A 15,412-nucleotide genomic window follows, 5' to 3' on the forward strand; every position below is an offset into this window, starting at 1 on the left:
GGCGGGGTTTGATGTGGTGCAACCCCCGGTGATGAGCGGGATTCTGTCCCCCATCGGTTTGTGAGACCACAAGAGTCCGTTTCCTCTCAGACCTGTTCAGACTTCATTTGGTCTGCCCCCCCAGCCCCGCCGGGCGGAGACTGAGCTGGGTTCCTCTAACAGGCAGTTGGGTTAACAAAGAGTGCGTTTGATTTCAGAGTGGTCACCGCCAGGATGGAGCAGGCAGAGCAGACCCGCACAAGGATTCAGTTTGCAGAGATAAGGAAGGTTGAGTCGCAATAAAATTAAACAATATAAAATCTAGTTAATACTTTTAAATCAGTAAAATAAAAATATATTATAATAATTTGACAATGGAGAATTTTCTACTGGTCTAGAATAAACTAAAATGATGAAAAATAAAATAAATATTAAATCGAATAAAGCAGGGATCAAGACGGAATATAAATGAAATCAGATCTGTATGGAGGAGCTTTAAAAACAGGTGAAATAACCTTTAAACCAGCTCTTTACAGTGAGTTTCAGCAGTGATAAATGAAGCAGGGACATGAAAACAGGTGAAACATGAATCACTGAGAGAAGAGAAACACAGTGAACAAACAGAGACACCATGAGTCAGGAAGTGTGTCTGTATAAACCAAACTAACTGGACTAATACAGGTAAAATGACCCAAACAGGAAGTGTCTCTGTATAATCTAAACTAACTGAATTTAAAGGGTAAAATGTCCCAAACAGGAAGTGTCTCTGTATAATCTAAACTAACTGAATTTAAAGGGTAAAATGACCCAAACAGGAAGTGTCTCTGACGCTGGATCTTCAGGACCCGGCGCCGGATGACCCGGGTGCAGAAACGGTCGGAACACCAGGTGCTCTGTCCCTTTAAGAGCCTCGTGTTGTTACAGGAAGTGCGAGGGGTGTTTCCAGCTGATCTGCACAACAGAGGACCAGAGTCCCGCTCAGCACCCCGAGCTACCTGCCCCTGTCTCCGGCCCCACAGCCCAGCAGAGCCCGGCACCGGCCCTCGGAGCTCCGCAGCGCCGCCCTCGGAGCCTCCTCCCCGGGATTAAGTCCAGGTGTCCCCGCTCCCGCCTCCTTTAGCCGCCTGCTAGCTGCCGTGAGCCGGGGCCGTCGGTAGCTGTGAGCCCGGACTGTCATGATCCCAGCCCGGAGATGGCGTCCTTCCCCGGTTTGTGTAAGGCTGTCGGGCCCGCGGAGGAGGACGCAGAGCTGGACGGGTCCCTGCAGCAGATGCTGAAGGCCATCGCCGACGAGAGGAACCGCCTGAACCTGCGGCAGGAGCTGAGCGGGCTGGGTGAGCGGATCAGGCTCTTCTTTATTCAGGGGGGGCCTCACAGTCCACCAGGTCTGCTTTGATCCGGATTATGGTGATTCACACACACACACAGCAGGCTGTCAGACCCAAACACTCAGGACTCTCAGGGTCCTGGTCTGCTGAGGTCCCTAACCTTTAAACCGGCTCAGGTCAATTAATCTGTGGGTGAGGGCAACACAGCAACACGCTGCAACTCAGCAACTGGAGCAACTACTGTTGACCAATCACAGAGCGGTATGGGAGCCTGGAGCAGACACTCAGACCCACTTTGTGTTGACCCTGTCTGTGATTGGACCAGAACTTTCCTCTTGTTTGTTTGTTTGTTTGTTTGTTTGGTTTCTGAGATTACTCTGTTTGTCTTCCTCAAATCTGGATTATCTCCAGACTCTCCTGAGTCCGCCTCAGGGGGTCCAGACTTTAGAGGTCCACTGAGACCAGAGAGGAGAGACACAAACCGTGCTCAACGTGTGTGTCCTGAGTTAAAGCCCACCTCCCCCTGACCACTGTGTGTGTGTGTGTGTTACCTGTGTGTGTGTTACCTGTGTGTGTTACCTGTGTGTGTTACCTGTGTGTTACCTATGTGTGTGTTACCTGTGTGTGTGTGTGTGTTACCTGTGTGTGTGTTACCTGTGTGTGTTACCTGTGTGTTACCTATGTGTGTGTTACCTGTGTGTGTGTGTGTTACCTGTGTGTGTTACCTGTGTGTGTTACCTGTGAGTGTGTGTTACCTGTGAGTGTGTGTTACCTGTGAGTGTGTGTTACCTGTGAGTGTGTGTTACCTGTGTGTGTGTTACCTGTGTGTGTTACCTGTGTGTGTGTTACCTGTGTGTGTGTGTGTGTGTGTGTGTTACCTGTGTGTGTTACCTGTGTGTGTTACCTGTGAGTGTGTGTTACCTGTGTGTGTGTGTGTGTGTGTTACCTGTGCAGCATGCAGACAGGATCAGACTGGGTCAGGTCTCAGCAGGGAGCCTGGCTGCGTGTTCCTGTGTCTGGTTTTGTCCTGATGGAGAAATCAATGGCGCTCTGTCCCCGACTCATGACTTCATCACAGATGCTGTTTATCAGACGCTTCAGCTGCAGAGGACGAGGAGGGAGAGTGTGTGTGTGAGTGTGTGTGTGTGTGTGAGTGTGTGTGAGTTAGGAAGTCTCCTGCAGAAACACGCTTCACTGTCTGTGAGGGTCTGATCCCTGACATTCATCACTTCTCTGGTTTTTAACGTCTAAACATGATCTTCAGATTTAATCTACGATCGTCTTAAAGATTTGTCAGAAAGAAAAACTTCTCTGCTGCAGTTTGATTCACACACAAACAGTTTTATCTGAAACTGAAAACCTTTGGGAGAAGCTTCAGTTTTTGATTCTCAGGTTTTACCTGTAGAGGTCGCTCTCTGTGGAGCAGAGAAAGTGTGACGGGATTAAAACCAACAACCTTTGAGGAACAGGTTGTTAAAATAATGAACTGGACTAATCTTTATGATGCTGAATGACGCGTCCTGTGTGTTTTTGTACCTGTCAGTGAAACTGTTTCTATTTATTCCCGTTGAGAGGACAGAGACCAGTCTGCAGCTCGTCCTCTGGTTCCTCATTTACAGATAAAATTCATCGACGTCTCTGAAGTTTCCCTGATTTACACGTGAGGAGCTTTTTCTGTATCTGATGACAACAGTTTATTCACTTCCTGATTCAGTGATCTGATGTTTAAGTTTCTGTTGTGAGGTGAAAAACCCAGAGCTGTGTGTGTCAGAGAGTTGATCCCAGATCTCCATCTGCTGGATCCTCAGATCCTCTGATCCTCAGATCCTCAGATCCTCAGATCCTCTGATCCTCAGATCCTCAGATCCTCTGTGAACACTGAGTCCAGCTCTTTGAGTCAGACCTGCTCACCTGTTTCCACGCTGCTGCTGCTGCTGGTGTGTGTTGGTGTGTTGGTGTGCTCAGAGCTGCTGGTGTGTGTGTGTGTGTGTGTCCTTGGTTGGTGCTCTCCAGGCTGCTGACTGTGAGTCAGATCAGACAGCATCAACAGTGACTCAGGACTTTATTAAAGCATTGTTCTCTGGGTTCTGTGCATTGTGCAGGTTCTGCTGTTGGTTCTGGTTCTGATCAGTAATGGTGATGCTGCTCTGATCTCTGGGTCCTGTGGATCAGACCGTCTCAGTCTGTGACCCTGTCGTTAATATCTCTGACCCTGAGGGTCAAAATGAGGCGTCACCGCGGTCAAACCATATACTGTAAAAAAAATGGACGTCATCTTGCTCAGCTCGAAGTGAGGTCTCCATAGAAACTGCTCCCCCTGGTGGCTGGCTGCAGTATAGGTTAAAAAATCCATCTCCCCAGTCATTCCAGATGGGCTGTGGTCAAACTTTAAAAAATTAATCCACCTGGTAGAAATGTTTCTCACGTCTGATTGTTGTGGTGATTTGAAGATATCATTTGGCTGTCTTGTATCCAAGTCCTCTTTTTTCTGAAAAGTTTCGTTTTTATTAGTTATTAGAGGTTTAAAACGAGGTTTTACGTAACGTTTAATGATGATTGACAGCTGACGTTCTCGTGTATTTTTTTCAGGGATTGTAAAATATGTCTGGAGGTAGAGTCAAGAAGTGATTAGACTCTCAAAAGAATAATATAATTATTATTTTTGTCACCCAGCTCCACTCAGATTCTCCCAGAATCCCTCACTGTCTCTACTGCACAGACTCTGGCTGCAAACTGCTACAATGTCTGCTCCTGTGACGGAGGAATTTAGCTCTACAACTGAACAATGATAAATGTTGGAGCCACACTGTTCACTTTATGGACGAGACGCAGCGATGAGCATCACTGATTCAGGTTTAATTAGCTCACACACACACACACACACACACACTGGTCCACAGTCAGAGCAGTGTGTGTGTTAATCCTCTAACATCAGTTTAATGTGAGAGTGAAGCCTCAGAGCTGCAGGTCGCTCACTCGCCGCGTGACGTGATGATGAGTGTTACTGTACGGTAAAAATATCTCGCCATGACTCACTCTGACAGACACAACGATCACACACACCTGCTGAGTGTTTCACACACTCTGACTCTGTGTGTGTGTGCAAACACTCTCATCATGTGGAGTCTTTCAGCGTTTCCTGAGCGTCACGTGGAGTCAGTTTACACAGGAGCACACACACACACACACACACACACACACACACACACACACACACACACACACACACACACACACACACACACACACACACACACACACACACACACACACACACACTCACACACATGTGTTTGTGCTACATGCTAACGTTAGCATGTTTGTAGCTGTGTGTGTGTAAATGTTTCTCTGGAGTCTGGACCCTGAGTCCAGGACCTGTTGGAGCCTCCACCTGGTTTATAAACCACCATGACAGAAACTAATGCGGCCTGGGCTGGTCCACGTTAGGGGGACCATCTGAACTCTGGTCTGCAGAGGAACAGGAAGTCTGGGCCTGACTGAAGGATCAGAGCGTGGCGTCACGAGGAGCGCCCTGAGGCCTGTCATCGCTCCACGCTGCATTTCACGGACAGGAGACCAGCTCAGTCACATGACCTGGACCCTCATCCATTGGTTCAGCCTGACCACATGACAGGATGACACACAGGAAGTCACATGATCATCAGTCCCAGAACAGACGTGTGAAATGTTTCATCCTCAGGCAGAGTCTTCAGACCGTCTCTGACACATCCAGGGCTGTCTCTGGTCCTGGTCCTCAGGGAGGGGGTCCCTGGACTCTCAACAGGGTCTGAGTGGACCAGGAAGAGATTCTGATCTTCAGGGAGTGGGTTTAGGGGCTCAGAGTCCTTAGTGGTCCAGAGTTCTTGTGATCCTTCCTGGGCCCCTTGTATGAGGTTCTGAGGATTATGAAGTGGGTTTCAGGGTCCCTTTACAAGTCCCAAGAGTCCCAGTTAGAGGTTTTAGTCATCATGGAGTGCTGGAGTTCTTCTAAGACTGGAACTGGTCCTGAAAGAGGTCTGGGTGATTCACCATCACAAGTAAAACCTGGTGGTTCTGGGGAGGTTCTCCTGATGGGAAGACCTGTTCTCATTTAGAGGACTGAGGGTCCCTGTTAGAGTCCAAGTGGTCCTGAAGGAGACTTTGGGGATCCTGGTTGGAGTCCAGACCTCCTGCAGACTTCTCTGTGGTTCTGTTGGGGGCTGTAGGGATCATGGAGCTGGTTCTGGGTTTCTCTGGAGCTTGTTCAAAGGTTCCTCAGGGAGCGGATGGTCCTGAACAGGATGGTCCTGAACACGGGGTGATGGTCCTGAACACGGGGTGATGGTCCTGAACACGGGGTGATGGTCCTGAACACGGGGTGATGGTCCTGAACACAGAGTGATGGTCCTGAACACAGAGTGATGGTCCTGAACATGGTGTGATGGTCCTGAACAGGATGGTCCTGAACACAGAGTGATGGTCCTGAACATGGTGTGATGGTCCTGAACAGGATGGTCCTGAACACAGAGTGATGGTCCTGAACACAGAGTGATGGTCCTGAACACAGAGTGATGGTCCTGAACCTGGTTGTCCTCTGGGCTCCTGCAGAGGGGGATTGTGGGTGATGCAGCGCGGCGGCTCAGACGGTGAGGGATGCTGGGCTCTAACCTGATGTATTTTTAAACGTGTCTGAAAATAGATCAGGACTCTGATGAAGCTGCTGCTGCAGAGCGCAGAGACCTGAACGAGTCAGGCTGGATGTTCACGCCGTAAAGAGGAGACGGCGCCGAGTCCACAATCCAGGAGGTCCAGGACAGAAACCTGTTGGTATCAAACTGGACTCATGTTCACCTCAGGGAGTCCAGTTCAGTGTTTGGTGTCGGACGCAGGTTTTCTCAAAGCTTCTGTGTTCACTGAGACCCCCCCCAAACAGTATTTTGGCCCTGACAGGCTTCCGTATGTTCATATTCTACCTGCACAGGTTGTGTCTGTCCACTCTGTGTTTTTCCGCTGTAAGTCAAACCTTTAAAGAGCCTGTTTCCATGGCGACGGCCCCTCAGCTCAGGTGTTGTTATGATCCAATCACAGCCTGAGCAGATCGATGTGAACCTGGTTTTCCTCAGACCAACATCAGATCACACTGATCCAGTTTCTGCTGAGATTCAATCAGATACCAGCACACAGTGTGTTTGTTTCCACTACAGAGTCAGAGGGGGAGGGTCCTAACAGCTTCCTGCTCGCTCTGAGCGCGCTCATTTGGACCTTTCCATGTTTACACGTTTGTTTGTTTGTTTGTTTTTCAGGCTGTTTTAAGGACGACCGCATCGTCTTCTGGACCTGGATGTTCTCCACCTACTTCATGGAGAAGTGGGCGCCGCGTCAGGACGACATGCTGTTCTACGTCCGCAGGAAGCTGGCCTACGTCAGCGCCGAGAACACGGAAGGGAAAAAGGTGAGCAGTGATTGGATAACGGCAGATTGATTCAGGTGTTCCTGCAGGTGTTTCTCTGTTCCTGCTGCTGACGGCGTGCTGTCAGGGACACTTTTAGTCCACGTGCTGCTGATGGATTTATGTTCTCCTGGAAAACTCTGATCCAAACATGAATACTGAGAAAACAGCCTGTGTTCAGAGCTGATAATCTCACTTTAATGCTGGATTATCATCAGACACACTCATCAGACTGAGAGCGATCAAAGATCAGGTCTGAACACAGAGCGTCAACATCAGCCGCGCTCCGTCTGCGACAACAAACATCTGACCACAGAGACTGGACGCTCCCTCTGTGCAGCACACTGTCTGAACACTCGTCTAGACACACACACACACACACACACACACACACACACACACACACACACACACACACACACACACACACACACACACACACACTCTCAGTCTCCCTTTTGTCCTACATCGCTCTCCGTCACAGGGGCTGCCATGGTTACACGTCATTGTTCATCTTCCAGGTGGAGTTAAAAGCTCCATCACCATCATCTCTGTCTGCTCACACACACACACACACACACACACACACACACACACACACACACACACACACATGCATTAGAAAGATTAAAGTGTGTGTGTCTCCAACGTGTCTCTGTGGCTCTACTGCTCGCGCTCAGTGGCGCAGACCTCTCTGTGAAGGTTCACGTCCTGCGGTCTGCAGGGAGACACACGGTCCACACACGCCAGCGTTCATATCACTCACCGACCAATTAGAGCACAGAAATGGTTGCTATGGTTACGCTGGGAGTGAGCAGAGGTGGAGGGGAGATTCCTGCTCCTGGAGGGACTGATGTGGACTCTGACAGTCCAGCTCTGATCCTCCTCAGCTGTCAGAGAGAAACACGGACTGCTCCTTTAATTCCTGTTTTTCTGCTCCGTGCTGGAGGAGGAATGATGAAACATGAAGTGCTGACTCTGAGAGTCTGGACTTCCTGTCCTGGGTCTGCACAGTTCCTCATTTCTCCACAAACACTGAAGCTCACTCCTCAAATCATCCTCCACCCATCGTTCAAACCAGGAGAGATCCAGATCAGATCCAGCTCAGATCCAGATCAGATCCAGATCAGCAGAAACCGTCAGGGGTTAATCCAGGAGTTCAAGTCCTGGTTAAAGCTGCTGTTAAAATCTCTCAGTCTGTGTCTGCTCTGGCGCCCCCTGGTGGACAGAGGACAACATGAGAACAGTTCATCTTCATGTTAACGTTTTTTAGGACATGATCAGGATTAACTGTCTGTGTTTGCTCTGGTGTTGTCATGGTAACGAGGTCTCTGTTGGCGCTAACGTGGAGCGGCCTCCTCTGCGCTCTGACGTCTAATCTAACCTGACAGGAGGTCTCCAGAGTCCTGGTCCCTGAACTGACCCGGGGCTCAGGACTCACTGCGTGTGTCTGCTCCTCAGGTGGAGGTGGAGGTCTACAGGAGGGACTCCAAGAAGCTGCCGGGCCTGGGAGACCCCGACATCGACTGGGAGGAGAGCGTGTACCTGAACCTGATCCTGCAGAAGGTGAGGAAGTCCGTAAATCACCGTCAGCTGGTTTCTGTGACTCTGTGGCTCCATCAGCTGTTTGACCTGCAGTAACCTCAACGCTCCCTTCACTTCCAGCTGGACTACGTGGTGACCTGCGCGGTCTGCACGCGCTCAGACGCAGGAGATATCCACATCCACAAGAAGAAATGTCAGGTAGGAGTCCCGCCTCCTCTCTGCTCCTCATCAGACTCCATCCAGACCTCCTCAATCCCTGATCCTGTTTGTCTTTATCCACACAGGAAGTGTTCGCCTCGCCCAGCAAACACGCCATGGACAGCAAGGGGGAGGAGTCTAAGATGAGCTACCCCAACATCTTCTTCATGATCGACAACTTCGAGGAGGTAACTGCCGCCGTCGGCGTCATAACAGCGTTAATGAGAAACACGTTCAGCACGGTCGACTCGTCTCCAGCCGTAGAAACTCACCTTTACAGCATGGTTCATCAAATAAACAAATAAAAACAGTTATAAGAGGTCTGAGTTTCCAGTTTCCCCCGTAGGCCTCAAAACTCTGCATCTGAAACAAATGTGTGACATCACAGAGGCTGCGTCCGTATATTACAGTCGATGCTCCCAGCTCGTTGAACGATCGATGAGTTAACGAAGCAGAAATGTGAGTAAACTTTAAAGCACGAGAAGTTTTCGGTATGAGCGAGTACGAGCTACCTGTGTTTGTAATCCTGGAGTCCCTCAGGGCTCCGTACCTGGTCCTCTGAATCCTTTAACCCTTTAAGACCCGATCACCAGCATTTTTATTTGTTTAACATCAAAATACCTTTAAAGTTTTAATGATATGAGTCGACTCTTTGACTCTTCAACGAGAAGAGTTCAGGGATGAAATAATCGGACGTTGATCTCTAAAGAAAAGCTCTGAGCAGGTGATGAGAGCTGCGTCCGTGCACGGACGTAGATTTCAGTGATGACGTGCTCGGTCTCAGACTGCAGCGGCTGACGTGTTTTCCTGGCGGCGTGTGAGTCAGCGAGCTCGGCGTGATGAAGCGTGACTCTGTGCCTTTGACTAACTCAGGCTCTAACACCTCCGTCCAAAGCTTTGGGAAAAACAGCAGATAGAGATTTCTGTCCTGGGGAGTCAATGAGCTGCTTCTCGCTGCTCGGAGGAAAAACTGCTCGAGCCAAACGAGGCGGCGCCAGCTGAAGCAGCCAGTGGCGCTCTGTGAGCGAGGGCGCGTTTCCACACCGAGCAGAGACCTTCAGGTTTGTCCGTTGGGTCAGAAACGCTGAGGTGTGTGAGGTGTGTTTTCCCACAGGTGTTCAGCGACATGACGGTGGGCGAGGGGGAGATGGTGTGCGTGGAGCTGGTGGCCAGCGACAAGAGCAACACCTTCCAGGGCGTCATCTTCCAGGGCTCCATCCGCTACGAGGCCCTGAAGAAGGTCTACGACAACCGGGTAAGAGGCTGCGCCCGGCGAGCTGCGCCCGGCGAGCAGGTCGGGTCAGAGCGACGCCGAGTTTAATCAGAAACACCTGAAGACTCCTTCCTGTTTCCTCACAGGTCAGCGTCGCCGCCAAGATGGCTCAGCGCATGTCCTTCGGCTTCTACAAGTACAACAACATGGAGTTCGTCAGGATGAAGGGGCCGCAGGGCAAAGGTCACGCCGAGATGGCCGTCAGCAGGGTGCCCACGGGCGACACCTCCCCCTGTGGGACCGAGGAGGACCAGGTGTCCCCCATGCACGAGAGGGTGAGGACGTGGTCCACGTTTGGTAAAGAAGGGGTTAATCTGTGTGTCTGACTCCTCCAAACATCCAGAGTTTCCAGCAGTTTCCAGCAGTTTTCAGCAGTTTTCAGCAGTTTCCATCAGTTTTCAGCAGTTTTCAGAGAAACGAAGCAGAAGCTGTTCCCACTTCCTTCTGTTTTTATCTTCGGAGAAGCAGAAGAGAAACTCTGAGCTCGGCGGCTCCTGGAGCTCGGCGGCTCCTGGAGCTCGGCGGCCCTCGGAGCTCGGCGGCTCCCGAGCTCGGCTCACAGACAGGAAATGAGGTCATGATCAATAATAGATGCTGCTGGACGGCTCCATGAATCATTGATCAGTCAGGATCCACACTTGTCACAGACGGCGCCCAGAAACGACACTTTGATTTATCCGTCTGCAGCAGGAAGATAAAAACCCAGCTCCAGATCCAGAAACAGAAAGAAAATAATTTATAAAACCGGTCTGTGGTTTCAGATCCTCCCCAACAGTCTGATCTGGTCTCCAGGCTCTGGATCCAGTATGGGGACTGAGACCTGTCCTGGTTCCTGTTTGTGGTCTGTTGATGGTTCAGGTCAGGATGAACAGGCGTGTGGCGAGCATCACTGACGCTCTGAATCCTGCTCCGTGTAAAAACCCAGATCCTCCTCAGCTGATGCTCTAAACTCAGAGATTCAGGTTTTACTGATCCACATCACCAGGAGGACTCTCAGCCAAACACACACTTCCTGTTTACAGTGAAACCGAGACTGAACTGATAAACAGGAAGTCCTCGTGGCGTTTGTTTCTGTCTGATCGTTACACATTTATTAAGAAGCTCATTACCTCGCTAAGTTAAATACTTGTTTCTGATTGGTCAACACCAGAACATCAGCTGATTCATGCTGAACTCAGGAAAATGAAACAAACACCTGTAAGGAGGTTAATGTCACAGCTTCAGTCAGAGATGCTCACTGAACGGTCTCTGACTGAAGGAGATGGACGCTCTGGAAAGCGCTGACCTTCTTCCTCACTGGTTCTGTCCCTGCAGGAGGCGTCGCTGCAGGAGGCGTCCCTGCAGGAGGCGTCCCTGCAGGAGGCGTCCCTGCAGGAGGCGTCCCTGCAGGAGGCGTCCCTGCAGGAGGCGCCCTGCAGACGTCCTGTCTCTGCTGGCTTTAAGCTGTCTGACCTGCTCCTGGGTTTGATGCTGCAGGCTTTTCACTGGGCACAGAGAGGGTGGAGGAACGTGAGTAAAGATGGAGGACGGTAGGAGCTGGAGCCTAGAGCTGTGGTGGAGTAGCTGTAGGACGTAGCTCTGAGTAAAGATGGAGGACGGTAGGAGCTGGAGCTCAGAGCTGTGGTGGAGTAGCTGTGGTGGAGTAGCTGTAGGACGTAGCTCTGAGTAAAGGTGGAGGACGGTAGGAGCTGGAGCTCAGAGCTGTGGTGGAGTAGCTGTAGGACGTAGCTCAGAGTGAAGGTGGAGACGCGTAGTTCAGTGGCATCACTTCCTGTTTCCTGTTCATCATGTGTCTGTGAGTGAAGAGGTTTGTTCTCCTCCTCCTCCTCCTCCAGGTGACCTCCTTCAGCACTCCTCCAACCCCGGAGAGGAACCGGCCCTCCTTCTTCTCCCCGTCGCTGCGACGCAAAGTGCCCAGAAACCGGATCGCTGAGATGAAGAAGTCGCACTCGGCCAACGACAGCGAGGAGTTCTTCAGGGAGGAGGACGACGAAGGTAGGAGCTGAGAGGAGGAGCTGAGAGGAGGAGCTGACAGGAGGAGCTGACAGGAGGAGCTAAAAGCTGGTTTCCAAAGACTTTAAACTATTTTGACGAAGGTTAGAGAGCAGCCAGAGGGAGCAGGAGGAGACAGGAGGAGACAGAGCAGCAGGAGGAGAGGAGTTGATACTGTAGAGGCTGCAGTGAACGGTTCAGCCAGCAGGGGGAGCTGAACGCTCATCAGTGTTTTTAAGGCTTTACTTTTGGTCTTTTTTTTTCATCTTTTTTTGCAAAAATGACCAGATTTTATTAAAGGTATTAGATCTGGAAAATTAATGTTTTTATCTAAGAACAAAAAAAAAGATAAAATCTGATTTTTTTAAATCAGTTTTCTTTGTTTTTCTCTCTGACTTTTTGTTTTTACCTGGAAACAAACGGTTGATGAATGATTTTAAAATCTGTGTTTGGACGATCCACAGTTTGATCCTAAGAAAAATCAACAACAGTCAGCAAAGATGTCAGTAGTGATGTCATCGTGTGATGATGTCATGATGATGTCATACAGATGTTGAGGTGGCGTCTGCTCCTCTGCTGCAGATCTCCACACGGCGACCAACCTGCGCTCGCGCTCGCTGTCGGGGACCGGGCGCTCCCTGGTGGGATCCTGGCTCAAGCTGAACCGGACTGAGGACTACTTCCTGCTCTACTCACACCTGACCTACGTCACGCTGCCGCTGCACCGCATCACTGCAGGTCAGACCACACACACACACACACACACACACACACACACACACACACACACACACACAGAGTTGGATTTCAGGTGATCAGGGAGCTGAGATGATCTTTGTGTGTCTGTCCTCTGATGTCTCCTCTGATGTGTCCTCGTGTGTCTCCTCGTCTCCTCAGACATCCTGGAGGTCCGGCAGAAGCCCATCCTGATGACATAGCAGAGCCGGACTCCCTCTGAGCCTCTCTACAAAGTGCCTCCTGCATCAGGCCACAGCAGCAGCGCCCCCCGGTGTCCACACTGAGAACAACAACCAAACGCCTGAGTCAGAGGAGACACCAACAAACAAACAAACAAACAAACAAACCAGCCATTCAGGAAGTGCCTCTTCTTCTTTTCAGTTCCCCGCTGTGACCCGGGTCGTCTCCAGGGTCACGTGACCTCAGCGTGAACAGGCATTGGCTGACAGGGAGGAGGAGGAGGAAGTGACGAATGTTTGATTTCCTGTAAATATCTGCTGCTTTCCTCACTGAGACGCCTTGACTGAAGGTTTCTGCTTTTAAAGACTCGTTAGCGTTAGTGTCCAGCTCGTTAGTGTCCGGCTCGTTAGTGTCCGGCTCGTTAGTGGAGCTCGTTAGTGCCCAGCTCGTTAGTGAAGCTGGTGGAGTTTGAGGATGTCAAAGGGAAACTCCAGAGGGATCAGTGTGAGCGTTGAACAGGCGGGTCGGTCACGGACAGAAACTGGATCATTAACCACGAAAACAACAACGACAGTATTTTTATAAACGAACACAGATTAATTTCTCCTCACGCCCACAGGCTGCGCTACAAACTCCTCTGAGAGTCTCTGATGATGAGAGCGAACTACAGCTTCATCAACACCTGAAGCTTTTAAAGAGTCGTTGATCTGACACGTTTCAGTTTCACGTTCAGCTGAAAATAATTCATCCTGTTTTTATTCTTTAGTTCATCGTCCCCACGTGTTAGTAACTACAGTAAGAATGAAGTTTGCACTTTTCAAATTTAACCTTTATTAAAACGTCACACGTATTAAACTATAACTTTCACAGTTCACTCTAACAGATGTTTTTAAATGAGCACTGAGCAGATTAGTGATGAAGTCTAAACTCTAAATTTCTGTTTCAGACTTGATCTGAAAAATGTTTCAACACCAGAGTTTGATCGAGCTCAGATTTGATCTTTAAAAAGTTTTACTTTATTAAAATGTTTGGGTTTGATCACTTGTTTCTTCACATCTAGAAAAAATCGTCACAACGAGAAACGTGACGTAAATATGATATCTAAAATTGAACCGTTTCCGTCAGGAGTTTTCAGGAAGGATAAAACGTTTGATTTAATTTGTTCGAGGGTTGGAGTAAGGACAAAGCTGCCTCGTCCAGTCCGACTCGTTAAGGTTTTTCTGACACAGACTCATCCCTGTTCAATGAATCGTGTTCAGGAGAAACCTGGGGAATAAAATCAGAGTGAATGATGTAAATCACTAAATAATCCACTTTAATCTCCTCAGATTATTTTCAGACTCAGAGGTTTTTAACCTCAGCTCAGCAGAAAAAGGGACGTCAGCTCCACCAGACCAGACCTGCAGGAAGCAGCCGGCTCTGTGTGTTCACCGTACTGTACACAGCTTCACAAGTTTATACACACACACACACACACACACACACGTGAAGAAAACTAACTCACAGTAACCCAGCTTTGACTTTTTACCGTCTTTGTTAAAATCCTGCGACTCACAAACTGGAAGAGACTTGAAAACCAACAAAGTGAAGAAGCTCTCAAAGGGAACAGGAAGTTTCAGACGGTGGCGTCCTGAGGGCGGCGTCCTGACGGTGGCGCTCTGATGGATCCAGGCGTGGACACAGATGTTTGTTGATGTTTGTTGACTCGTGGTGTTTTCCTGCTCTGTGCTCCTGAAGCCTTAAACCTGACTCTGCGTCTGCGTCTTTGTTCAAACTCCTCTTTTCTTTTTCCTTCATGTTTTAACAAACGACCAGCTGAGGCTGAGGAAGATGAGGTCATCATCACGAGACGTCACAATCTGTTTGACCATCAGTAAAACTACAAACACACGGGCAGCCCTTCAGAGTTTGAACGAGTCCTTCAAAAGTTTCCAAAGTAAAAGTTTGATCGACCATCGATTGATTGACCGATCAGCTTCTTCCTGCTCCGTCCTCAGACGATCAAAAACTCTGAAGATACAAAAACTTCTCTGATTTGTTTTTTTCCTTTTAGTTCAAACTTTACTCTTAAATGAAGTTTTCTCTCAAAAAAGTTAGATATGCTGTTTATATTTTAGGAGCAGAGTTTAAAGCAGGAGCTGTGGATTCATTAAAATGAATAAACGAGACAAACCAAACACCTGATGAAGTATAAAAATAACTTGAGGATAAACTTATCAGACAGTTTTGTTCTGAAACTGTGAGAATGACATGAACTTTGAACTTTGGGAACTTTTTGGAAACTTGTTTTAAACTCTTGTTTTTGTCTTTTTTGCACAATTTAATTTCCTCCAAAAGAAAGTTAAAAACCAAACTTAAATATTGTTGAAAATGAACCACAGCTTGTTTTTAACTGTTTTCCTGACACACAGCACAGATCTGAGTTTATCTCTGGTGTTTTAGTCAAACCACTGAAGCTTGAAATGTTAAATCTTTAGGACACTGATCAGAGGACGTCACAAACTGAAACTTAAAAACTGGAAACAAAGAGAAGTTTGAGGAAACGTGGAGCAGATTTTAGAGATGCTTTGTTTTTTCCTCCAGCTGAACTGAGACGACGGTTAAAGGGAGGAAATCAGAGCTGATGATGATGATGATGATGATGATGATGAAGCCATCCTGGATCAGACTCGGTCTGTGGATCTTTACTTCCTGTCTGTGTCAGTTTAACCCTTTCCTCTGTCGTCTCTCTCACTTCTTTCACTCGAGTCG

The 15,412-nt window shown here is 49.0% G+C and overlaps 1 protein-coding gene across 1 annotated transcript; it reads left to right on the forward strand.

Moving 5' to 3' along the window:
* The first annotated feature begins 865 nt into the window (after positions 1–865).
* kiaa0930 lies at positions 866–12,828 on the forward strand. The gene is made up of 10 exons (XM_074697990.1): positions 866–1,313; positions 6,590–6,738; positions 8,197–8,301; positions 8,401–8,478; positions 8,565–8,666; positions 9,593–9,733; positions 9,838–10,026; positions 11,587–11,746; positions 12,326–12,481; positions 12,641–12,828. The coding sequence occupies exons 1-10, from the start codon at positions 1,172–1,174 to the stop codon at positions 12,679–12,681; spliced, it is 1,263 nt and encodes a 420-aa protein (XP_074554091.1). The 5' UTR covers positions 866–1,171; the 3' UTR covers positions 12,682–12,828.
* The last annotated feature ends 2,584 nt before the right edge of the window (positions 12,829–15,412 follow it).

The sequence above is a fragment of the Halichoeres trimaculatus genome, unplaced genomic scaffold (assembly GCF_033239565.1).
Source record: "Halichoeres trimaculatus isolate MK-OKI-2021-1 unplaced genomic scaffold, fHalTri1.1 fHalTri1_scaffold_21, whole genome shotgun sequence".
Taxonomy (NCBI): Eukaryota; Metazoa; Chordata; class Actinopteri; order Labriformes; family Labridae; genus Halichoeres; species Halichoeres trimaculatus.

Coding starts and splice junctions, on each gene's coding strand:
- kiaa0930 (XM_074697990.1), top strand. CDS start 1,172: ATGGCGTCCTTCCCCGGTTTGTGTAAGGCTGTCGGGCCCGCGGAGGAG. Junction 6,739..8,196: donor AGAACACGGAAGGGAAAAAG/GTGAGCAGTGAT, acceptor TCTGCTCCTCAG/GTGGAGGTGGAGGTCTACAG. Junction 8,302..8,400: donor TGAACCTGATCCTGCAGAAG/GTGAGGAAGTCC, acceptor CTTCACTTCCAG/CTGGACTACGTGGTGACCTG.